The sequence below is a fragment of the Elgaria multicarinata genome, chromosome 1 (genome assembly GCF_023053635.1).
Source record: "Elgaria multicarinata webbii isolate HBS135686 ecotype San Diego chromosome 1, rElgMul1.1.pri, whole genome shotgun sequence".
NCBI classification, from domain to species: domain Eukaryota; kingdom Metazoa; phylum Chordata; class Lepidosauria; order Squamata; family Anguidae; genus Elgaria; species Elgaria multicarinata.
This window is the reverse complement of record NC_086171.1, coordinates 89,858,996-89,883,583: the sequence shown is the minus strand read 5'-3', so window position 1 is coordinate 89,883,583 and position 24,588 is coordinate 89,858,996. Positions and strand designations below refer to the sequence as shown.

At 45.4% G+C, this 24,588-nt stretch overlaps 1 protein-coding gene across 1 annotated transcript in view; it reads right to left on the bottom strand.

The window, feature by feature from the left end:
* Nucleotides 1-24,588, bottom strand: part of KRCC1 (lysine rich coiled-coil 1) — a 105,250-nt gene that overhangs the window by 55,889 nt on the left and 24,773 nt on the right. Inside the window, exon 2 of the mRNA XM_063126672.1 lies at nt 2,480-2,486. Coding sequence (XP_062982742.1) covers nt 2,480-2,486 — 7 coding nt within the window. The remainder of the gene's footprint in view (nt 1-2,479; nt 2,487-24,588) is intronic.

Genomic DNA, 24,588 nt, shown 5'->3' with positions numbered 1-24,588 from the left:
ATGGGAGATGTAGGCACAGAGTGGCCATGCAGACGATTGACCTCGGGTCATATGACACCCGCCACGACCCCCATCAGGAAGTGAGCGCATCAATGTTGACCCTCAACAGCACCAGCAGCACTTCGGCTGGCACTGGCACTGCCGCCGCTGCCGCCGCCAGGGCCGGCGGCGGCATCGCTGACGGCTGCGCAAGTTTGCGGTCTTTCGGACGTGCGCAAACCGTGCAGCGAGCGAAAAAAAAAGCCGCGGCAATCAGGCCGGTGTGGCTGCGCAACCGTTCTCGCGGCGGCAGCAGCACAACCGGCGCAAACTTCCGCCACAAATCGAAGGCAGGTGTGGATGATGAGGCGTCACGGCTGAACGGGAAAAGCCGCTTTCACCGCTCCTCAACGACGGAACACCCGGTACGTCTAGCAACGCCCTCAGAGACAATCCAACTTTCTGAGTCCAAATCATTCTGCGAGCAAAGACAGTCTGAGATCACTGGTGCAGCTAGGTCTGGACTTGAGGCCAAAGTCCAGGGCCTCCACAGCCCAGGGGGCCTCCAAATGACCGCCTAGTGAACAGCAGGTAATGCCAGGGTCCACCAGGGCTGGCACAAAAGCATTTAAAAATGCTTTAAAAGTATGGGGCAGCTGAATGGACATGGACATGGTTATAGATATTCATGTGAATGTTTCACTTATGCTTTTCTGCAACAAAATGGTGCTTATTTCCAGGTAAATGTGTTTAGCACAGGAAGCAAACTCCATCAAGCAGCAGGTGATGCCATCATGAAAGTGAGTTTAAGTAAATTTACAATGCAAAATTGCACATGCTCAATTTCTTTTCTTGTCTTGGCAAATTTCTCTCACGTATTATGATGCCGTTGTGAATCATGGAACGGCAGAGAGGGGAGAAGAGAAACGCTAGTTGTGTGCCCCACAACTGCGGTGCTACACACGGCCACCTAAAGAGCCTCCCCCCTTACAAGCATGAAGTCCAGGCTAGCTGCCTGCGTGTCTTGAGACTTCCTTCTGGCTCTCTGAGCCCACATTCTTTCCCTGCCAAAGCTTGCCGGGGTCCTCAAATTTATTTCCACTCTCTTCCAGATAGGACACAAATAACAAAGTTGTTTAGTTACACACCTAAGGCATTAGCGATACGTTTCATTATGCATTTTATTAATTCTTGGCTGCACAATTAAGGTGAAATTATCTCCATGAAAAGAAAAGAAAAAATAGGGTATGAATGCTTGTGCAATTTCCTCTTTGGGCTTAATTAGTGGCCCTGTAACCTAAATAGGCTTCCCTGGCACTGCACAAGAGAGCTTTTATTTTGTTTGAAGCATTAATGATGATGAAATTATGAGCATGTCATCTGTGACATAATTCTTGATGCTGTCCATAGTTAACGGGTATCTTTTGGATTTGCATGTTTGTTTGGCTGCTTTGTGCGATTAAAATAGCCCCACCTGTTTCAGTGTTTGGCCAAAACAAGGCATGATAAATACTATTCTGTGCCTTGCATTGCAACACAAGAAAACAGTGGTCATGTAACACAATCTTGTGATACCTTGTCAGTAGTTTTCCAGCTCCAGTTGTTGGGTTGGAACAAAGACTGAGGTTGGTGTGACCAGCACATGCTCCCTAATGAGAATAACATGATCAGAGGTCAAGACACTGTACATTTTACACCTATGACAAGTGCAGATAATATGAATCTGCCAGTAAGTAATTTTAATGGATGTGCAGTATACATTAAAGCAGCGGTCCCCAACCTTTTTGGCACCAGGGACCGGTTTCGTGGAAGACAATTTTTCCATGGACCGGGGGGAGGGGGTTGAGGGGATGGTTTTGGGAAGCCCCACCCCCACTCCAGAGTCCTGGCTTCAATTCGGCTGGGTGGGCGCCCAGCTGAAGCTAAGCCAGGACGCTGGGGCGGGGCAGCTTCGGAACGGCGCACCCGGAATTCGCTCTTCCAGAGTGGCTTCCGGACGGGTGCGCTGTTCCGAAGCCACCCCCCCACTCCAGCATCCTGGCTTCGCTTCGGCTGGGCAGGCGAGATGGCGCCCCATGCCCAGGTACGCTGGAGTGGGGATGGGTGGTGGGTGGGTGAAAGTAGCTCACCTGCGTGGCCCAGTTCCTAACAGGCCACGGACCAGTACTGGTCCGTGGCCCGGAGGTTGGGGACCCCTGCATTAATGCATATCTATCTACAACTCACCTACATTTGGATTCCTCACTGCAATGGGCATACCCACAACCTTGTGCTCCCACATAGGTGCAGGGAGGCAGGAGCATATTTTACTACTATTGTAGCAACTGCAATGGCTAAGAGCTGTTAGGGGAACTCTGTTCGGAAACAGTATGCCTCTGATTACCAGGGGGGAATCCGCACGTCGTTCTTAGGGCGCTTCCATCTGCCCCCAGTGCACCCCGAAAACGATAGTGTAACTCGCCTGTAAAAGAGCCGAGGAAGAAGCGTCCTTGCCGCCGCCGCCGCCGCCGCCACCCACTTCCCTCCTCGCCAGCCGGCTCGGAGAGCTTGGCAGAAGAAGGCGGGGTGGAGAGCGGAAGAAGCTCTCCACCCCGCCTTCTTCCCCTGAGCTCTCCGTCCCAGCCAGCGAGGAGGGAGGTGGGTGGCGGCGGCGGCAGCAAGGACGCTTCTTCCTCGGCTCTTTTACAGGCGAGTTACACGATCGTTTTCGGGGTGCACTGGGGGCGGATGGAAGCGCCCTGAGAATGACATGCGGATTCCCCCCTGGTATTGAGGGCAAAGGACAGGAACTAGGTAACACATTCAAGACTTGCTTGTAAGTTTCCGGAGGTATTTGGCAGTTGGAAACAAAATGGTGACTAATAGTTTTACCTATTAGCTTCTGAGTTTCCTTCAGGATGTTGGTAAGCTAACATATAGTGGCCTGGAGCTAATATATCATCTTAATGATCACCTTTTCCTGAGGGAGTTTCCCAATCCCTCCCCAGAGAAGATCACCTGGCACCTGTGCTGTGGTCTTTCAGGCACCAGGTGAAGACTTTGTCATGCTCCCAGGCATTTTAGTCTTGTTTTTAAAAGTTATTGTATTTCTAGATCTTTACACTATTGCTTGGCTTTTACTTTGGTTTTATATTACTGTTTAAAATATTTAGAAGTTTTATCATGCTGTTGTATTTTACGGTTTTAACTTTTGTGAATCATCCAGAGATCTTTTGCTATTAGGCAGTTTAGAAATAGGATAAATAAATAATTTCTTGCTGTTCTGCAAGTAACAGGGCAGGCCTAATTCAGAATACCCCCTATTAAAGAATATAAAACCAAGGCAGGGTGAACCTTTATATAACAGTGGCCTCTGAGTATATGAATATTTTGCCAGCTAAAGTTGACTATCTGACCCTATCTGACATTCTTTTTAACTGCTAGATTTTCTTATTGGTTTTTTAGATTTATACTCCATCTTTCCTCCAAGGGAGCTTACATCACTACCGCTCAGTTTGTATCAACCATTTTTTATCCTCACAACAACCCTATACAGTAGATAAGGCCAAGAAAGTGTGATTGCCCCAACACCAATCACTCAGCTCCATGGATGAGTGGGGATTTGAACTTGCTCTCCCGGAGCCCAGACCAACACTCCAATGACTTCTATGAAAGCATACCATGCATTGTCCCCAGTTTTCAGTTTTGTTTCATTCTGTTGGTTGGTGTTTGTTTATTATATTGTTAACTGATTGTATAGAATATGCAATGTACTTATGAGAAATGTGAGTAAGTAAAAAAACATGAGAGAAAGTGACATGAGTGACCCAGTATGGCTGGTGGCGACGTGCTGCTCTTTCAACTGTTGATTTATGATCGTACATGCCAACATAACATTGACTGAGGCTCTATGCACAGACAAATCAAGGTAGAGGGTGTTTAAAGGATCTTTTAATAGCCCTCCCCAATCTAAAAGTCTTTTCCATGTCTTTCCCTGATGAGAGTGTTGGGAAACAGCACTAGCAGAAAGAAAGAAAAAAGTCATGACTCTCATGGAGGAAATTGCACAGCTGTAGTTCAAAATTTATAGTTTAGAAAATGAAAAGAAGAGAGATGTTTCCCCAGTCCCATTGGACCATTTTAGTGCTGAACGACAGGGTTCTTTCTTTCTGGTTTCAGAAAAACAGGAGAGGAAAGGAATTTTGAGGTCTCCCTACTTGAGAGTTTTCAGCCAGTTTTTCTGTCTGCATGACTCCACTGGTAATTAGTTTTGCTATTTGTTTCTGTCTTTAAAACAAGCATGTGTGTGGGACAGGTTGTATTTGCTGTATGTATCCTCTAAAAGAAGTTGTGGTTTTACTGATCTTCGGAGGAATTGTTGTGAAGTCACTGGTACAAAGCTCTTGTCGTCCATGACTTTTATTTATTTATTTACTACGTGATTTTAGACAAACTGCTTTTTGTCTCGGCCTCTCACCTGCTAGATAGGGATAATACAGATCTATCTTTCAGGTTGTTTTAACGATTACTGTGATTAAAGGGGGAGAAGCCAGTTCCAAAGCAAAAGGGGCCTCAGGGGTGGTCTGTTCTCTGTTGGCCCTCCAATACCTAGCGCTAGTGCCTAGTGCTTGCCACTATTTCAGTATTTGTACTCCAGCTTCCAGCCTTCCTCAACCTGGGGCGCTCCAGATGTGTTGGACTACAACTCCCAGAATGCCCCAGCAGCTGGCTGGGGCATTCTGGGAGATGCAGTCCAACACATCTGGACTGCCCCAGGTTGAGGAAGGCTGCTCTATTGCAACATGCTGATTTTCAAATTTAAAAACAATCCCCTTTAAAAAAAACAAATCAAAAACATTTTGGTGTGATACTAGAGCATATGAATTGTTTTGAAGGCAAACCTTTTTTATGGGCTCCATCACACCAGCGTTTTATCGCATTCTTGACATGCCTGTTTTGCTGTTTTGCAGCTTTGCAGTGTGGTACTCACATGATGTTGTGCCTGTCCTGCAGTCACCCTGTGTCTTCCACCCATTTTTCATATTTTCCTAGCGTGGGGAAAGTCTGGCTTATGCCCTCCACATGGGATTAAAGCACTCTTCTGTCTTCACATTATGTCCTTTGTTGGGGGCATGTGCTTTGAAGGGAGGTCTTGCTGATGAAAGAGGAGGGTGGGGCGATTCTCCTCCAGCATGCTGTGTCAAAGGAGCACACACACATACATGTCTCTCTGATTCTGTGTTAATTCACTCCTGCACATTTATGGAAGGAGCTTTTATCCTTTACTTTGTGAATGCACAGCTGATCTCTATTTTTCAATTTATAAAAATATTGATTATTTTTATAATAAATATTTTTCAGTTTATAAAAATAGATATCAGCTGTATAACCCCAAAGTAAAGGATAAAAGCTCCCTCTATAAATGCATAGGGGTGAATTAATGCAGAATCGGAGGTGTGTGTGTGTGTTTATGGGGGGAATGGTCTGAGGGGAGAATTTTTTAAAAAAATCCTAAAAAATCAAGAGATGAACCGATCTGGTTCAAACTTGGCATGCCGAAAGCTCTCCATGGTGCCAAGTTTCATTTCTTTATCATTAAGAATGACAGAGCTGTAAGCATTTTGGTTAATTCCCATAGGTTTTAATAGAGCGGTTATCCGAAAATGGAACGGTTCGGGGCAGAGCAGACCTGCTCTGAACACCCCTACTGGACAACAATGCCAGAGAGGGGGGAAGGTGGCCATCCATCAACAACACACTGGAGGGGGATGGAGAAGGGGTGGGGTGGGGTGGAGTGGAAGAGCGAATGCGGTGAAATCGCACAACAATGTATGCATGTGAAAGTGCCCAGTGCTTGCTGCGCTAATGAAATGGAGGTCAACATTGCAGATGCATATCAGGGGAAAAAAAAGTAGCTGTGATGGAGCTATCTAATGAGAGAGTAATCACCAAACTGTTTAGGTTTAATCCTTGCTTTACAATCACTGAGTAGCACTGTCAATGCTGCTAATAGCTTCCTTCTTGCTTTACATAAAATAGGAAACTGAACACGAGATTAGAAGCCGAGTGTGTCTATCCACCCCCACACAACACAGTGATGCAAACACTACTTAGTCAACATGGAACATAAAGATCATCATTTGACTGTTGAGCAAGATGTGCAAGCCCCCTCTTGCTTGTCCAAAAACTCAAGAAAGCCTGACACTTTAAAAATCTCACCTAGCTGGTTGCCTTCTGACAACCAATGGCCCCGGAGGAGTGCTGGTCCTGGCTAACGTGGCCAGCTTACTCAGTAGGTGAGTTCTCACATAAGGCTGAACCTTAATAAGCTATAAATAAACTACGCAGTATGGGTCGTTAGCTGAACAACACATGCTACGTCCAACAGACATGGTTGCTGTTCAGGGACTTTGTGGCAGAACCCGTCTTGCCTCCACACCCCGGCCCACTTCTTGCTCTGATCGTTACTCCTTTTTGTTCCCCAGCTGTTTTTTTTTAAATAATATTTTTATTGATTTTCAAGTAAGGACAAATACAATAAACACACAGAGTAAAAGAAAACACTCAACAACAATATAAATGTTCCCACAGCACCACTATAAAAAAGTATGGGTGTTCATTCCTTCAATAAGCACTTGGTACAGAAAAAGATGCAGGTTAAGTTAGAACCTCTGACCAAAAGGATTCCTGAGTCATTGGGGGTCTAGGTTCGCCAGGATTCATATTAATAAATGTGAAAAAGTCCAACCAGTTTTCCACAAATGTGTCTGATGTTATTTCTCCTCTTGCTAACCTGCTATGTTGTGTCAATTTATCATTTAAAGCTAGTTTCCAAATCTTATCAAACCAGCGTTGATAGTCAAAAGGTCTGTCGCTTTTCCAGAATTGGGCAATTTCCCACATGGCTGCAACCAGCAAATGGGTGACCAAGGCTTTGGGAATAATGTTTCTATTGGCATTCCTAAAAATAGAAAGTAGAGCCAGTGCTGGATCAGTTTCCACTTCAACATGAATAATGTTTGTAATGGTTTGGAAAACCCTTGACCAAAAAGTTTTGACCTGTTGATATTCCCACCAAAGATTAATATAAGTGCCAGGAACTGAGCAACCACGCCAACAGAGCGGGGATATATTACCACTAATATGGTGCAGTCTAACAGGGGTGATATACCACCTGTGAGTGATTTTCAGAGTGAGCTCTTTAACTTTTGTTAATATTGTTTATAGGGTGCTGATTGCCATAAGCTTTTCCATTCACCTTCACAGATCATGTTCCCAAATCATTTTTAACGCTCCCTTAAATTGACAATTCAACATCAAGTGATATATATCAGAAGCTCCCCCTTTAACCTTTCTAGAATAAGTCAGGCAAGCTTTCTCAAATATAGTAAGCGAGCGTGGAATGTTATGGAATTGATATAGAGCATTAGCAAAGGAGACTATTTGCATTTTTTGGAGCCAGGTACAAGGGAGTGGGCTCAGTTTTGCCTCTAATTGTTGCATTGATATGATTTTTCCTTGTATAAAGAGATCACGAATATGGAAAAAACCTTTTTCTTCCCAACCTGCAAATTGTCTATACTTAGTTCCCCAGCTGTTTTATTTTTATTTTTCCGGACCCTCAAAAAAGTGCAATTCATAGAATCATAGAATCATAGAATAGCAGAGTTGGAAGGGGCCTACAAGGCCATCGAGTCCAACCCCCTGCTCAATGCAGGAATCCACCCTAAAGCATCCCTGACAGATGGTTGTCCAGCTGCCTCTTGAAGGCCTCTAGTGTGGGAGAGCCCACAACCTCCCTAGGTCACTGATTCCATTGTCGTACTGCTCTAACAGTCAGGAAGTTTTTCCTGATGTCCAGCTGGAATCTGGCTTCCTTTAACTTGAGCCCATTATTCCGTGTCCTGCACTCTGGGAGGATCGAGAAGAGATCCTGGCCCTCCTCTGTGTGACAACCTTTTAAGTATTTGAAGAGTGCTATCATGTCTCCCCTCAATCTTCTCTTCTCCAGGCGAAACATGCCCAGTTCTTTCAGTCTCTCTTCATAGGGCTTTGTTTCCAGACCCCTGATCATCCTGGTTGCCCTCCTCTGAACCCGCTCCAGCTTGTCTGCGTCCTTCTTGAATTGTGGAGCCCAGAACTGGATGCAATCCTCTAGATGAGGCCTAACCAGGGCCGAATAGAGAGGAACCAGTACCTCACATGATTTGGAAGCTATACTTCTATTAATGCAGCCCAAAATAGCATTTGCCTTTCTTGCAGCCACATAACAATTGGGGTTGTTGTTGTTGTTGTTGTTGTTGTTGTTGTTGTTGTTGTTGTCAATGGCTGTCTGATATGTGTAGTCTTGTCTGGTCAATTTCCTTGTATGTTTCAGCTGTCAAAGTGAGAGCTGAACTGGAGTAGGCAACATGTAAGGAAACTGTCAAGATGAGGCTGGCTGCCTATCAGCTAATTTGCACACAGTTGTGAAGGACTAGGGGGGAAACCTATTAGCACAATTCAGAAGGACCAAAAATGGCTGGGGGAGCCAAAGGAGTAGGAGCACCCCCCAAAAAAAGGGGCTGGTGGTGGCCAGGACAGTATCTCCACCTTGGCAATGTGATCCACTGGTTTTAAAGTGTTGAACTGACAGTTCTTAGTGTCCCGCAGCTTTTCAACACTTCCCTGACTTGCCAGCTACCCCAGAAAGGGGAGATATTATTCCCGCTGACACTTTTCCTGGCTCCCTTTCAGAGCACTTACTGCTGCAGTTACTGGGGTCCCCTGATGGTTTGAAAAAAACCAAACACCCAAGGAGGCAGCTGCATGTGGGGCTGCGGGGTGGGGTGGGGTGGGGGGCAGTGTACGTCCTGCAGGTGCAGTTTCCCCTTTCGCTCTGTCCCATTCAGCCACCCTCTAAGGTTAAAAAAAACACCTGACGGAATATTTGCACTTTGTTTTGGACTGGGAAATAAATGGAAGGCAAATATATGCAAATGTAATGGCTGGGAAGTAAAGGGAGGCAAAATTTGCACAAATTAAAGGGCTGGGAAGCAAATGGAAAGGAAATTTGTGCACCTGCAGTAATGAAGCAGTTAATGCAGGTGCACAAAATCCCCCCCCCATTTACTTCCCAGCCATTAAATTTGTGTATATTTCTCAGTCCCAAAAAATTGCACAGATATTCCTGACAGGTTTTTTTTTTAAAACCCTTAGAGATGGCAGAATGGGAGAGAGCAAATGGGCTGCCCCTGCCAGAACCATCTGGCCCCAATGGGGCACCATTCCCTCAGTCCCATGCAGTCACCTCATCAGGGCTTTTCTTAGAACTGTGAGGGAACCGCAGCAATAAGTGCTCCAAAAAGGAGCTGTGAAAAGTGGGGAGAGAGCTAATAACTCTCCTTACTGGACTAGCTGCAGGTAGAGAGTGACTCTGTTCAAATGATCATAGTAGCTTGCTTAAGCTGTGGTGAATGCTGGTGCATGCCAGGTGCCATTTGCCTAATTATCTGGCCAAGTGCAGCTTGTTATGTTGTCTGAACATGGGCGGCATGGCTTGTTTGAGGGTGAAACCACCCCCAAATGACCAAACAAGCTATGCCCCCTTATAGAATCATAGAATCATAGAATAGCAGAGTTGGAAGGGGCCTACAAGGCCATCGAGTCCAACCCCCTGCTCAATGCAGGAATCCACCCGAAAGCATCCCTGACAGATGGTTGTCCAGCTGCCTCTTGAAGGCCTCTAGTGTGGGAGAGCCCACAACCTCACCAGGCAACTGATTCCATTGTCGTACTGCTCTAACAGTCAGGAAGTTTTTCCTGATGTCCAGCTGGAATCTGGCTTCCTTTAACTTGAGCCCGTTATTCCGTGTCCTGTGCTCTGGGAGGATCGAGAAGAGATCCTGGCCCTCCTCTGTGTGACAACCTTTTTAAATATTTGAAAAGTGCTATCATGTCAATCTGCTCTTCTCCAGGCTAAACATGCCCAGTTCTTTCAGTCTCTCTTCATAGGGCTTTGTTTCCAGACCCCTGATCATCCTGGTTTCCCTCCCCTGAACATGCTCCAGCTTGTCTGCGTCCTTCTTGAATTGTGGAGCCCAGAACTGGACGCAATACTCTAGATGAGGCCTAACCAGGGCCGAATAGAGAGGAACCAGTACCTCACGTGATTTGGAAACTATACTTCTATTAATGCAGCCCAAAATAGCATTTGCCTTTCTTGCAGCCATATCACACTGTTGGCTCATATTCAGCTTGTGATCTACAACAATTCCAAGATCCTTCTCATTTGTAGTATTGCTGAGCCAAGTATCCCCCATCTTGTAACTGTGTATTTGGTTTCTCTTTCCTAGATGTAGAACTTGGCATTTATCCCTCTTAAATTTCATCCTGTTGTTTTCAGCCCAGCACTCCAGCCTATCAAGATCACTTTGAAGTTTGTTTCTGTCTTCCAGGGTATTAGCCATCCCACCCAATTTTGTGTCATTTGCAAATTTGATAAGCGCTCCCTGCACCTCCTCATCCAAATCATTAATAAAAATGTTGAAGAGCACTGGGCCCAGGACAAAATTTGGGAAAGTGGGAATATCGCCTCATCATTTCATTCCTGTCTGTACCTTCTCATGCTCTGTGTCAGGGCTGTACGTGTGTCTGTATATGTAGAGACAATTATTCTCTAGGCAGCGTCTGTATTTTGGTGGCACATTTGCAGCAACAACAGTGCAGCAGCTGCAAAAAGTAAGGCTGGGGGGCGGGGGAAAGCTTCATGCAGCCCATGGGGTGGGGGGGAATGTGTTGCCCAGCCCTGTGTTGAGCTGAGCCTTCTAGAAGGGTAAGTAAAAGGGGAAAGTCTTGTGGTATCTTTCAGACTAATAATTTATTGAGTTAAAAGTGTTCATGTGGATTATTATTATTATTATTATTATTATTATTATTATTATTCATTTATATACTGCCCTACCGCCCCTAGAGCCCCCTTAATGTTGGGCCTAGCCCAGGCGCTGCTGTGGAACCTACAGCTATGGAGCCAGAATCTGATTCAGAGGTTGAGCAGAAGGGTTTAGAGCCCAATCAAGTTGGGGTCTTGGCAGCCGATTGCAGGTTGACGGAGGGTGCTGCGACCCATCTGCCACAGTTGCAAGAAGCCTTGAGAGAGGCCTCTGATTTACAGTCTGGGATTGTAAGAACCAAGCAGGATAAAGATTTTGCAGGGGAGGGTGTGGCACCCTGGTTAAGGCATCAACTCACGGAAGAGGGCAGAACAGAGACATTGGCCGTTGCTAGACGAGGACTTAGCCTGGTGTGAGGCCCAAGCTCCCTGCTGTGCGTGCAGATGACGCACAGGGGATCCCGGGGTCAGGACGGGCTAAACCCTCCCTTGACCCGGGATAACTGGATCCGCTTGTGGCCCGGTTTTTCCGCAGCCCCGGGCTACTTCCGTGGGTCTAGCTACTTCCGTGGCTTTTCCCGACTGCTCGCTTACTCGCGAGCAGCCGGGAGAAGCCGCGCACTGGGCACAGCACTCCATAGGAGCGCTGTGCCCATCGGGCCGGGGGGGGCAAATCACCGGGGGGGGGAGATGGGGGCCGGGGGAAAGAGCGGAGAGATGGGGGGGAAGAGCGGAGCCAGGGTGGGGAGATCACGGACGGGGGAGGCGCGGAGGGGGCATCGGACATGGCAGGCGGGTGATCGGGTGGGCATGGCGAGTGGTCTGGCGAGCGGGCAGGGTGGGCATCAGACATGGCAGACAGGGGGGAAGAAGAACGGGGCCAGGGCAAGGAGATCGGGGATGGGCTAGCAAGCGGGGGGCGGACATGGCGAGCGGGGACAGGCAAGCGAGTGGGGGGAGGATGGGCGAGCGAGTGGGCAGGGGGGGCATCAGACATTGTGGGGGGAAATCAGGGGCAGGGGGAGCAGGGAACCCTTTATTTTTTTTAAAAAAAACTTACCTTTCCATTGGTGCGCTCCTGCGCACATGGCCCTTTAATTAAAAAATAATGGAGGACACGACGGGGCTTTCCCTTTCCCCGTCGCGCGTTACATGTAGAAAAGGGCGATGGCCCGCGCTAGCTGTAGCGCGGCCCCGCCCCGACTCCCCACCAGATTATCAGGTAGGTCTAGCAAGGCCCATTGTCTTGGATGTACTTCTCACTTGTGGGCCAGATTCCCCTGACAGGATAGTGCACCGGAAGGGAAACCTCTGCAGCCCCACCTCTGTATTTAAACAGAGGTCGAAGAGCCTTTGCTGAGAACAATGTCTTAATGGCCTAGAATACATTATGCCTGGACTGTTGTGAAGTCTTGTGTGGCTTGAATCCTGTACCATTGAGATTCTGACTGGGAATACATAGCTGGACTGATCTGTGCCTTTGACTGTCTCTTGAACAAAGCAATGTGCCAATAGCCTCTGACAAGGCTATCTGATTTATTGAAGTCTTTAAAAGCTTTAAAATGAGCCTCGTGTGGCGCAGAGTGGTAAGCGGCAGTTACTGCAGCCGGAACTCTCCCCACGGCCTGAGTTCGATCCCAGTGGAAGCTGGTTCTCAGGTAGCCGGCTCAGGTTGACTCAGCCTTCCATCCTTCTGAGGTCGGTAAAATGAGTGCCCAGCTAGCTGGGGGAAAGGTAGCTGTGACTGGGGAAGGCAATGGCAAACCACCCCGCTACAAAGTCTGCCAAGAAAACGCCAGCGAAAGCAGGCGTCCCTCTAGGAGTCAGTAATGACTCAAGTGCTTGCACGAGAGGTTCCTTTCCTTCCTTTTAAAAGCTGTAAGCTTCATTGCGAGCTCTGAAAAGCTGGTCTATGTAACTTGATCTGTTGCAATGAAGAGTTTCGCTATAGCTTGTGTTCTGTGTTGGGTTGCTAGTTCGTGACATAAAATGGGGCCTGACACCCCAGTTAGCACACAGAGAGACAGACACACAGATGTTTACAAAAAGCAGAGGTAGTCTGTGAAAAGCTGAAATGTATACAAGATACAAGTACAATGGCCATTCACAGCAACAGTAATAGCTGCTGTATGATTTGCTGTTTCGGATGCAGTTGGTGTACAAATCAAAGTTGGGGAAAGGTATGCATGAAAGCTCCATACTCATGTAATATTTGACTAGGGATACAACTGCACATGGGATACCAGTGCAGAGAGCATTTCAGCAGGTGCCATTTGTATATATGGAGAACCTGGTGAAATCCCCTCTTCATCACAACAGTTGAAGCTGCATGAGCTATACTGCAGCTATACTGTGACCAGATTTTAAAGGGGGCAGGGCACCTGCAGCTTTAACTTGTGATGAAGAGGGAATTTCACCAGGTTCCCCATATATAGGTGGCTACTAGGAGGAGGGCTTTCTCTGCTGTGGCACCCCGGTTGTGGAATGAGCTCCCCAGAGAGGTCCGCCTGGCGCCTACACTGTACTCCTTTCGTCGCCAGCTGAAGACCTTTTTATTCACTCAGTATTTTAACACTTAATTTTAACTTAAATTTAAATTATACTGTTTTAACTCTGTATTTAACCTTATATCAATTTTGCTGCGTGGTTTTATCCTGGTTGTGCTTTTTATATTGTATTTTGTATTTGTGATTTTAACTTGTTGGTTGTTCTATGATGGTTTTAATTTTTGTGAACCGCCCAGAGAGCTTCGGCTATTGGGCGGTATAAAAATGTAATAAATAAATAAATAAATAAATAAATAAATATACAAATGACACCTGCTGAAATTCCCTTTTCAATACAACTGTTAAAGATACAGAAGCCCTGTCCTCCTTTTCATAGGGTCACCCTAGATGATAGCTAAAAATGGAATTTGAAGGTTTAAACTGATTTTTTTAAAGTGTCTTGATGAGATCTCGTGGTTGAAACAATTAGTCACCTACTCATTAGGTGAGGGCCGTCATTAGCATGGGAGGGTCAGATGAATTCTGAAGTGGTGAGCCATCCATCGGCTCTGTTCCTTCCTTAGTATGGAAGAGGACAATGGAAAGTCAGCAGAGGGGAACTGGAGTTCATGCTGTTGCTGTCTGATACTCATTGGTGACTTCATCACATTATTGTGTCTCTCAGCAGCTCAAAGCTGGCCTGATTATTATAGGCTGCATTATTGATCACACAGGAGAAATGGTGGCAAAAACCGTGGCCCCTTACATGTAGTCTTACTGGCCACGACCATCCCCACCCCCATTTGCTGCACTAAAATTGTTACCCCACTCGATTTGTTGCACAAAAACATGGTTGACTAGTGACTGTAAGTTCTAGAGTCACCTAATGAGTAGGTGACTAATTGTTTCAACCACGAGATCTAATCAAGACACTTAAAAAATAAGTTTAAACCTTCAGATTCCATTTTTGCCCTTTGCAACCCTTTTCTCAGGCTTTCTTCCTCTTCCTCTTACCTCCCTGTTGGAGATCATGAGCCTTTATACACGAGGCATTTGTTGTGTGCTCATGATTCCTCACTCATTATAATTTGAAGGTGCTTTACATGACATCTTCCTCCCCCTGGGCCTCTTCCATGCTTTGCAAACATTACAGCCTGTCCCCGCCCTGCCCCCCGCCCCCAATGAGGGAGGTCTAGAAACTGCCCAGAAAAAAAAATCTGTGTAAAGGAACCGATCTTAATCCCACAAATAATCTGGAAGCAGAAGCCTTGGTAAAGTGGCGGGTTAAAAGCCTCATGTAGAAAAGTCCCATGTCTGGCCATTTTGCTAGCTTGGGAAAAGTAGGTGAAAGTGAGCATGTTCTGTTGCAAGGCCATGCTTTCTAGCCATCCCCCTCTGCAGCTCAGCTCAGCTCCCCTATGTGTAGATTTCAAGTGTGGGGAGAGGCAGGGTCCGGGTAGCAGTCTATGGACTGCCAGATGGTCATCTGAAAAGAGCTGCAAGTTATCCAGTTCTTATGCACTCAGGGGATGAGACATTTCAGATTTTCGCAGAAGGGAAAAAGCATATTTCATTTGGTAGGTGGGTAGCATTCATAGCAAGCTTGGATACATTCAAGATTGATAGTGCTAACTCTGGCAATGAATCATTGAATCATAGAATAGTTGAGTTGGAAGGGACCACAAGGATCACCTAGTCCAACTCATCTAGTCCAACTCCCGCAATGAGCAGGAAAACCAATTAAATAATCTATGAGAGGTGGCTGTCCAGCCTCTTCTTAAAAACCTCCAGAGATGAAGAACCAATAACCTCCATAGGTAGACATTTCCACTGTTGTACAGATCTTACTGTCAGGAAGTTTTTCCTTATATTTAATCAGAATCTAGGTAGCTGTAACTTATACCCAGTATTTGGGGTCCTGTTTTCTGTAGCCATGGAAAATAGTTCTTGACCATCTTCCCTGTGGCATCCTTTTATGTACCTGAACACTGCTAACATGTCTCCACTCAGTCTCCTTTTCTCCACACTGAACATTCCAAGTTCCTTTAGCTTGTCCTGATAGGGTATGTCCTCAAGCCCATGTATCATCATTGTTGCCCTCCTCTGAACCTGTTCTAACCTGTCGATGTCCTTCTGGAAATGTGGTGCCCAGAACCTTACACAATACTCCAGGTATGGGCTCACGAGAGCTGAGTAGAGAGGAATAAGGACTTAACACAACTTTGATAAAATACTTTTTTCTAATGCAGCCCCAATACTGCTTTAGCCCTTCCAGTGGCTATCTCACATTTCTGACTCATGTTCAGATTGCTGTCGACAACCACACCCAACTCGTTCTCCGATGTAGTGCTTCCAAGCCATGAATCCCCCATCTTGTATGTGTACCCGACATTTCTTTCCTCCTTAAATGTAACGTCTTACATTTCTCCCTGTTAAAGGACGTCTTGTTCCTCTCAGCCCAGTCTTCTAACCTGTCCAAATCAGATTGCAGCCTCATTCTATCATCATGGGTGTTGGCCAGATGTCCCAGTTTTGTCTCATCTGCAAATTTGATAAGAAGTCCATCAATCCCGTCATCCAGATCATTAATAAAAATGTTGAATAATACTGGCCCGAAGACAGAACCCTGTCTACTCCGCTGGTTACTAGTCTCCAACTCAATGTAGAGCCATTTGTCTCACAAGACCTATTTTTGACAAAGTCATGCTGACTCTTAGAATTTATTTATTTATTTATTTATTTTATTATATTTATATACCGCCCCACAGCCGAAGCTCTCTGGGCAGTTCACAGCAATCAAAAACAGTAAACATTAAAAGTATGCAAAATTTAAAAACCATCAAAAACATAAAAAACAGTATAAAAACAACAGTATCCATTTAAAATCACAGCATTGTGTTCAAGATGCTTACAAATGGCCTGTTTTATTACTTGCTTTAACATTTTTTCAGGGATTGATGTTAGACGCACTAGTCGATAATTACTGGAATCCTCTTTTTTCCCTTTCTTGAAGAGGGGGACTACATTTGCTCTTCTCCAGTCCTCTGGCACCTCCCCAGTTCTCCAGGACTCCTCGGAGATAATCGACCGAGTCCCTGACAGCTCTTCAGCCAGTTCCTTCAATATTCTAGGGTGTATTTCATCAGGCCCTGGGGACTTGAAGGCATCCAATAGGATTTACGCCCAGGTAAGTGGTTATAGGATTAGTCTAAGTTGCCAAAGAAACGATAATTTGTTATGGTTATTTTTGATGCTTCATAATAGTCAGAACTACAAGTCATCTGAGAAATAATGACTGGAGGTTTGAAATCAGGGGCCAGGGTTATTGCCCCCTCTTCATAACCCTGCTGGTGCACCTCCTCCAGGCTGGCCTACAATTCTCCATTGAATAGATTGGCTCCTTTGCCTGGTAAACAGACTCTTTCTCAGTGTACACCCAAGGAATAATAAAGAGGCAAAGGATTCTGACCTGCTGGTTAATCCTGTCGTTTTAAGAGTCTGCCCTCTCTTCTGCTTTTCCTTTAATATGTTTTTAACCTGTGACCTGATTACTGTACCCATTACAACTGATTGCTCTATTTATTTTAAAGGTGTGTGCCTGTAACCACAAAGCTCAGAGGATCACAGGCAAACGTTTAAATATCCACCAGGAAAAAGTCACTTCCCCATTTATTTAACCAGAAAGGATTCAATACTTGCCTGGTGAGAAATGAACCTTCTTTTGGGCTCTGGAATGTGCCTGATTTCAACATGACAACCCGGACTAGTAGGAACTTGTTCAATAAAGCACCTCTTTTTGTTGTTGTAGTAGTCTGTGATGTTTATATCTAAAACATGAACATGGCGTTTTCTAAATGACATGTCAACATTTTAGCGTGCTTGCACTTTCTGAATTACACATCCCATTATTTTCTTTCTTCTGATAGCCAAACTACAATTGAATCTCCCAGAATCTTTAGTTGCTTCTACATTACATTAGAGGTTCTTTAGGGTTCTTCTACAGTAAGCTAATTGTAACTTATTTCCCATACTTCAGAAGATATAACGGTTTTGTGTGTGTGTGTGTGTGTGTGTGTGTGTGTATACAAACTACTGTGGTTCTTCCATGAGAAGGCCATGAAGCAGGGATTTGATGAGGTATTTGGGTGCCCTTTCTCCCTTCCCCTTCATTTTTGAATAGTTGAGCAGGGAACCACACCACCCTCCTCTTTTGTTAGCGAGACCGCCCTTTGACACACGCCCCCAACAAAAAATGGGATGGTCCAATATAACACAAGGACAGCAATAGACAGGAAGGAGGAACAGCTTTATTGCGCATGGTGGTGGTGGGGAACAGACTTTCCCTGCTCCAAAATAAGATGGAAATGGGAGGGAAAGAGGCAAGATGAGCACAGGACAGGGATGACGTCATGTGAGTATTTCTCTGCAAAAACACATACCAAGCATGGTGAGCATGCGATAAATCACTGATGTGATGGAGCTCAAAAAGGAGCTGATGGAATGAAAGACACCTGACAATCTGCGAAACACGGATGGAATGGATTTAAGAAAATATGTATATCTCTGGTTAGCACCCTCTTTGTATAGACAGAGTCTAATGCTGAGATTTCCAACGTTGCGCCCCTGGCCAACAATGTGACACCTCTCTTGGTGCCTTGCCCCTCCTGATTTGATTCTATTTTGGGGGGATTTCTTAAAATTACATTTAAAAAAAATAAAAATGGGATACTGCCATGGTGCAAAGTGAAGTGTCGGCTTTCAGCACCCTACTTATTTCCAAGAACAGGCCAGAAAGGCTTTCTTTAAAAGAATTAAAAAGGTGGGTGGCTGCAGCCTAGTGCTTTGTTTTGAAGTGTGTTCAGCTGTCCAGAATGAAGAAAAAGGTACGCTGAGGGTGTGGGTGGTAGGGAGTGACCTCGGGGAAGGGCTAGACAGTGGGGTGGAGAGCCAGAAGGATATTGTACTTGTGATGTGGGTGTATGTTTTGCCTGATTTTGTGTGCATGTGTGCGATTGTGTTTTGCCTGTGTGTGGGTCTGTGTATATATGTTCATCTGCTGTCACAGTTTGCTTTCTGTGAAATGGGTATTTTGTTGTGCTTTGTGGGGGCAAATATGTAATTCAGGATTTGAGGCTGAGACCCCACCTATGCCTTGTACTCAGATTCTTGGCAACTTTCTTCTCTCTGACCCTCATTAGTTGCCTTCTGTGAAATGGGCGTTGGAGTAGAAAACTGTGGGTAGTTTTGTGTTTTGGAGCTCAGTTCCCCCTTTCTTTGAATTAGGTTTTTGGGCAAGATACTTTTCTTTTAGTCTCACCAGTTTGCCTTCTGGGAAATGGAAAAAAATATATGTTGAGACTTGCTAGTCAAAGCACAACAGAGGTATTATATATGACTACATATTATGCGGTACATTAAAGTGTGGCATGCATGCACAGTAACAAATAATTGAAAGTCAGATTGTTTAGCTGCCCCTAGGGATTCCCAGAAGCAATTCCTGTGAACAAAAACCTCCCACAGCCTCAGTTCAATTTCAACTTTTGGAATGGCATTCCATTGCTTAATTTCTGGTTATGTAGATACAGCGAGACAGCACTGGTAACACCCTCCCAGCTACAACAGAAAAGGGTGTGAGAATTAAGAAGTCTATGTCTGAAGTATGTGGAAGTCTATGTCTGACCCTTTTCCATGCTTAATATTTTCCAAGAAAATTAAGAGTGCAGCAGGTACAGGTAGGACACATAGGCCTCTGAGATCTGCCCTTGCAGGAGAATGAGCCAACATGTCTCCTCCAACTTTGCCACTCTTTTTGCATGCTGTGAATGTGGAGGTGCTGGTGCTGGGGTTGTGAAAGTGGAAAGTGTGTGGTGAACTTATTGCTGGCAGCAACGGTACTCTCGAGAGCCTTGGTGGCTGTCCTTCCCCACCCAAAGCAGGCTCCAGAGAGTATTGCTCTCTCTCTGATTGACTGCATGATGACACCTTGTGGAGACACATCTTAGTGAAGACAATGCTTCTTCCTGTTCTCACTCTGGAACCTGCTGGGGGAAAAATGGTACTTGACAGCCACCAGGGGGCTGTCTATACACGAGGAAAGCCCTGTAGTGGCTGCCAATCTGTGCTGCATCAGTTAGATGACGCAGGTGCAGGTTCGCAGCCTCTGCAAGGCTTTCACATAAAGCTGCAGATGGAAAAAGTCGGGAATTTACCCTGACTTTTCCCATCAGAGCAATGTCAGTACAGCTCTTCTGCCATCTAATGTCGCTCCGGGGCCAATTCCAGGGCAGTGCCTAGTGCAAGGCGACCGGAGATTGGTCACCAGGAAGAAGGCAAGGGTGGCTCCAGTACCCAGATGGCTGCCTAGAAAACCTGCACTCCCTCCTCGGTTTTGGGATTACCTGACGCCACCCTGGGAGAGGGAAACCACAGGGCTTTTTGAAGGGAGGCGGCACCAACTCGGCACCGTGAAAACAGCCCCCAGGACTCTAGGGAGCACCATCATCACCACTACCACGACAAGGATGGCACAGTGAAACACAGTGATGGCAGCCAAAATGATGAAATGGGATGGAAGTATGGTTTCATGAAGCTTCTGACCTGCCTGGAGTGGTGAAAAAGTCCATATGGGGCTGGAAAAGTTTTTCAAAGAACCCAGAGGTACAAATCATAGAATCATACAATCATAGAATAGTAGAGTTGGAAGGGGCCTATAAGGCCATCAAGTCCAACCCCTGCTCAATGCAGGAATCCACCCTAAAGCATCCCTGACAGATGGTTGTCCAGCCGCCTCTTGAAGGCCTCTAGTGTGGGAGAGCCCACAACCTCCCAAGGGAATTGGTTCCATTGTTTTACTGCTCTAACAGTTAGGAAGTTTTTCCTGATGTTCAGCCGGAATCTGGCTTCCTCTAACTGGAGTCCATTATTTTGTGTGCTGCACTGTGGGATGATCGAGAAGAGATCCTGGCCCTCCTCTATGTGACAACCTTTTAAGTATTTGAAGAGTGCTTTGCTACCCATGTTCATGTTTTGATCATTGTTACTGGTTTTGCAATCAGGATACAAAAGCATACTACTTAAAGTGGCTTAGTGTACCTCAATACATGGGTATCTCAAACTAGGGTCTCTGGTGGCCAGAACCAGGCCACCTTTCTCTGTGTGCCACTTTGCCAGAAGAAGATGTTGCTGGCCAGCTCTCTGCTTCATTAAAGCACCACCACTGCAAGTGTTTGGTGTAGTATGTTGTGTCATTGTCACATTAAGACTGGGCATCAGTGCTGGCTGCAGGTTTCTCAGGGCCCTTGGGCAAGACCCCCTTGGGCAAGGCAATGGGCCCACTTCCTCAGCGAGTCTATCTTCTCACTACTATTGTCACCAGCTGGTGTTGTTCCTCATCATCTTTTTCAACTTTGCGACCACTTGGTTGCTGGGAGGCAGCCAGCCAGTGAGCAAGTAGTCAGTGACACCCTTCTCAACATTGTTTGGGCGAGAGTGAGAAGCAGGTGAACAAGCAGGATGCGCTGGTGAAGAGGAGGAGCAACACCAGTGGGCTCTTGGCTGGGGGCCCTTGGCAGGTGTCCAACTATGCCTACCTTTGACGCCAGCTCTGCTAGTCAAACTGAACACTGGGCACAAAGTTTGTGGGACACTGGGGTCCTGCTTCCATACCATCTAAAGCCAGGTCACAAACAGATAAGAAAATCTGGTGTTGCATTTGAAGCTAATGGTGGCTTCAGTACAGAATCTGCTTCAGACAGACGCACAGCTAGTCTTCAGTTCGTCGTCACTCCAGCATTTTCCACTCCATTGTTAGGCTGAGAAGCCTACATATCACTCCACCCAATATGCAAGTAGGCACGCTGCAGCACAAACCACCCCGAATAACAGATTGTACCTGTACAATATTCAAAAGACTTGGAGTTTTTTGTCGGATACATCATATTCACAACTCCAGTGATTGCCCCTGTTATACAGGGATGTGGGAGGATGCCATTTTCAATGGTAGGCAGACAGCACAACCCTGTATAAAGTTCTACTCAAAAGTAAGTCCTATTGCATTAAATGGCACTTACACCAAGGTAAGTATGTATTGGATTGCAGCCTGAGGGACTCGTTGAAGCTTCTTGAGAAAGAACGATGTATTTGCCTCATGGGAAAATAGCTTAGTTAACAATGAGAGGAAAACTGATGACCTGCAGTTTGTTTGCATTCCAAAGAGCTTAATAAGACCTTACTTTGTGAACACTGCTCCATTCCAATGCCAGTTCATGTTCAGCGTTGATTGGTGGGTACAACTGTCTTTACCATTCTGGATGAGAAACATGGATGTTGGCATATCTGCCAGCCTATATATTTTCAGCACACCATGGGGCCGATAGAGATGTCTTCATCTATCTTTGATGTTGTCAGCTAGTGACATTTTTCAACAAAACGATTATGAGACATTTGGAGAGATCACAGAGGACCACATAATAGTGGACAATAGGACTGCAGCTGCATTCACACAGGAGTAGAGATGGGTGGGGAGAATCCATTTTGTATGTACGTGTTTCTGTATATCATAATGATAAATAGAATCATAGAATAGTAGGGTTGGAAGGGGCCTACAAGACCATCGAGTCCAACCCCCTGCTCAATGCAGGAATCCACCCGAAAGCATCTCTGACAGATGGTTGTCTAGCTGCCTCTTGAAGGCTTCTAGTGTGGGAGAGCCCACAACCTCCCTAGGTAACTGATTCCATTGTCGTACTGCTCTAACAGTCAGGAAGTTTTTCCTGATGTCCAGCTGGAATCTGGCTTCCTTTAACTTGAGCCCGTTATTCCGTGTCCTGCACTCTGGGAGGATCGAGAAGAGATCCTGGCCCTCCTCTGTGTGACAACCTTTTAAGTATTTGAAGAGTGCTATCATGTCTCCCCTCAGCCTTCTCTTCTCAAGGCTAAACATGCCCAGTTCTTTCAGTCTCTCCTCACAGGGCTTTGTTTCCAGACCCCTGATCATCCTGGTTGCCCTCCGCTTAACATGCTCCAGCTTGTCTGCATCCTTCTTGAAGTGTGGTGCCCAGAACTGGGCGCAATACTCAAGATGAGGCCTAACCAGTGCCGAATAGATGGGAACCAGTACTTTGCGCCTTTTGTAAGCTATACTTCTATTAAGGCATTCCAAAATAGCATTTGCTTTTTTGCAGCCATATCACACCTTTGGCTCATATTCAGCTTGTGATCTACAACAATTCCAAGATCCTTCTCGTTTGTAGTACTGCTGAGCCAAGTATCCCCCATCTTGCAACTGTGCATTTGGTTTCTTTTTCCTTGGTGTAGAACTTGGCATTTATCCCTATTAAATTTCATTCTGTTGTTTTCATCCCAGCACTCCAGCCTATCAAGATCACATTGAAGTTTGCTTTTGTCTTCCACAGTATTAGCTATTCCACCCAATTTTGTGTCATCTGCAAATTTGATAACAACATGTGTGAGTGAACCTTAACGGACCTCCGCAACGTGCTACAGCAGAGGTTTAAGTTTACAAGTTTTCATATGCTATATAAGCACTATATAACCGAAATGGGATAATTCGAGAGTAAACCAGAACAAAAGTATACATGGGATGAACCTTTTTATCTTTAAGAACACTTTTCACCAATTTACTCTGAACAGATGTTACATTAACCAGCTTGTAATTTTCTGGATCCCTTAAAAATGGTGGTAATTGGCTGCTCTCCAATCCTCTGGTACAAAGGTTAATCTTAGGAACATGTTAACTATTTTTGTAGGATCAACAGTTTCGTCTCTTGGGCATTGTGCTACCTTCCCTGACCTGTGGTATACACTTTAGCTGAGCTTTTATAATTATGGTTTTGAGTAACCCCCAAGGATTTGACCTACTTGACTTTCCCTTTCAACTTTCTTTTTACCTGTTCTTCCATTTTAGATAATGATACTCTGTTGAAGTCAAAGGTGACTGTGTTGTATTTATTTGGTAATTCCCCACTTATATATAAATTAATTTATTAACATTTTAGCCACTGTTTCCAATCAGTTCAATAACACTCACATCTCACACTAGGTCCTGGACTCCATTTAGGATCAAGATTGTCTCCGTTCTAGTCAGTTTCATGACCAATTGTTCTAGGGCACAGTCATTTAGGATATTGGAATTTTTTTACCTCTTTGTTGTGACAGGAATATGTATTTATCCCATCTATGTGAGGGTAACTGAAGTCACCCAGTTGGGAGAACTCTAGACTTCAGGTCACTGTGGGGACAGAAGTATATTGACCCCTGAGTTGCCTAAAATACATTGGCTCTGTTGAAAATCTACGTTTATCATTTACAAGCAGAGAAAGTCTGCAAGTCTGATGTTCTGAGAAACCGGAATAGTTACTTTGCACGTTTTACTTTTAGTTCAAAACACACAAATTTGCACTCTTCAGTTTAACACGAGCTGTGCAAGAGATTGGATGCCAGAATTAAAATTTTAGAATTTAAAAGCATATATCTTTTTAAAGTTTGGTATATTCCTGATTCCAGCTTCAGTGTTGCCCTCACCTGTAGCTGAAGCGGATACGGTCTGAAAGACAAAGGGAAAGCGCTACGGTGCTATGTTGTAGGCAACCACAATATGCAAGACGTTTACCACTTTCATGGTATAGAGGTTAAGGTAGGCCCTTAATATACAATCACTCAGCTTTTTGGTGCATGAATAGATGTGAAAGCACCTTAACTATTTTTTTTAAAAAAAAATGCTTTCAAAAAGTCCTAAAATAATTATGAAATGATTTAAGAGTAATCAACCTTGGGGCTTACATTCATCCGGAGATATTTTTACGATTACAATTCAATGTGATTCTGTTGCAAGAATCAATTTAACTAAGTGGGGAATCTCAGGCCATTTCTACAGCAGCCATTTATCCCGGGGTCAGCTTGAGATTGTCCCTGTGCTTCCAAATGATGCACAGCTGATCCCAGGGTCAACCAGGGACGACCTCTCAGTTGTCCCAGTATAAATGGCACTGCACTTAACCTGATTTTTCATGTGGTCCCGGAACAACCCTAAGATCCGCGGGCAGTGTGCTGCTCGCTCCCGGGTCATCCCTCCTCCCCACGTGTATCAGGCTTCACCAAACGGGCACAGAGCTCAGCAGGGGAAGTCCATGCCCATTGGAGGTGTGTGTGGGGGAGCATTTTCGCCATCCCTGGGATGGCTCTCGGCGGTTTCTGGTGCAGAGTCTCCAGTTTTATTTTGTTTTTTAAAATACTTACTTCTGGCACAGGATTGCA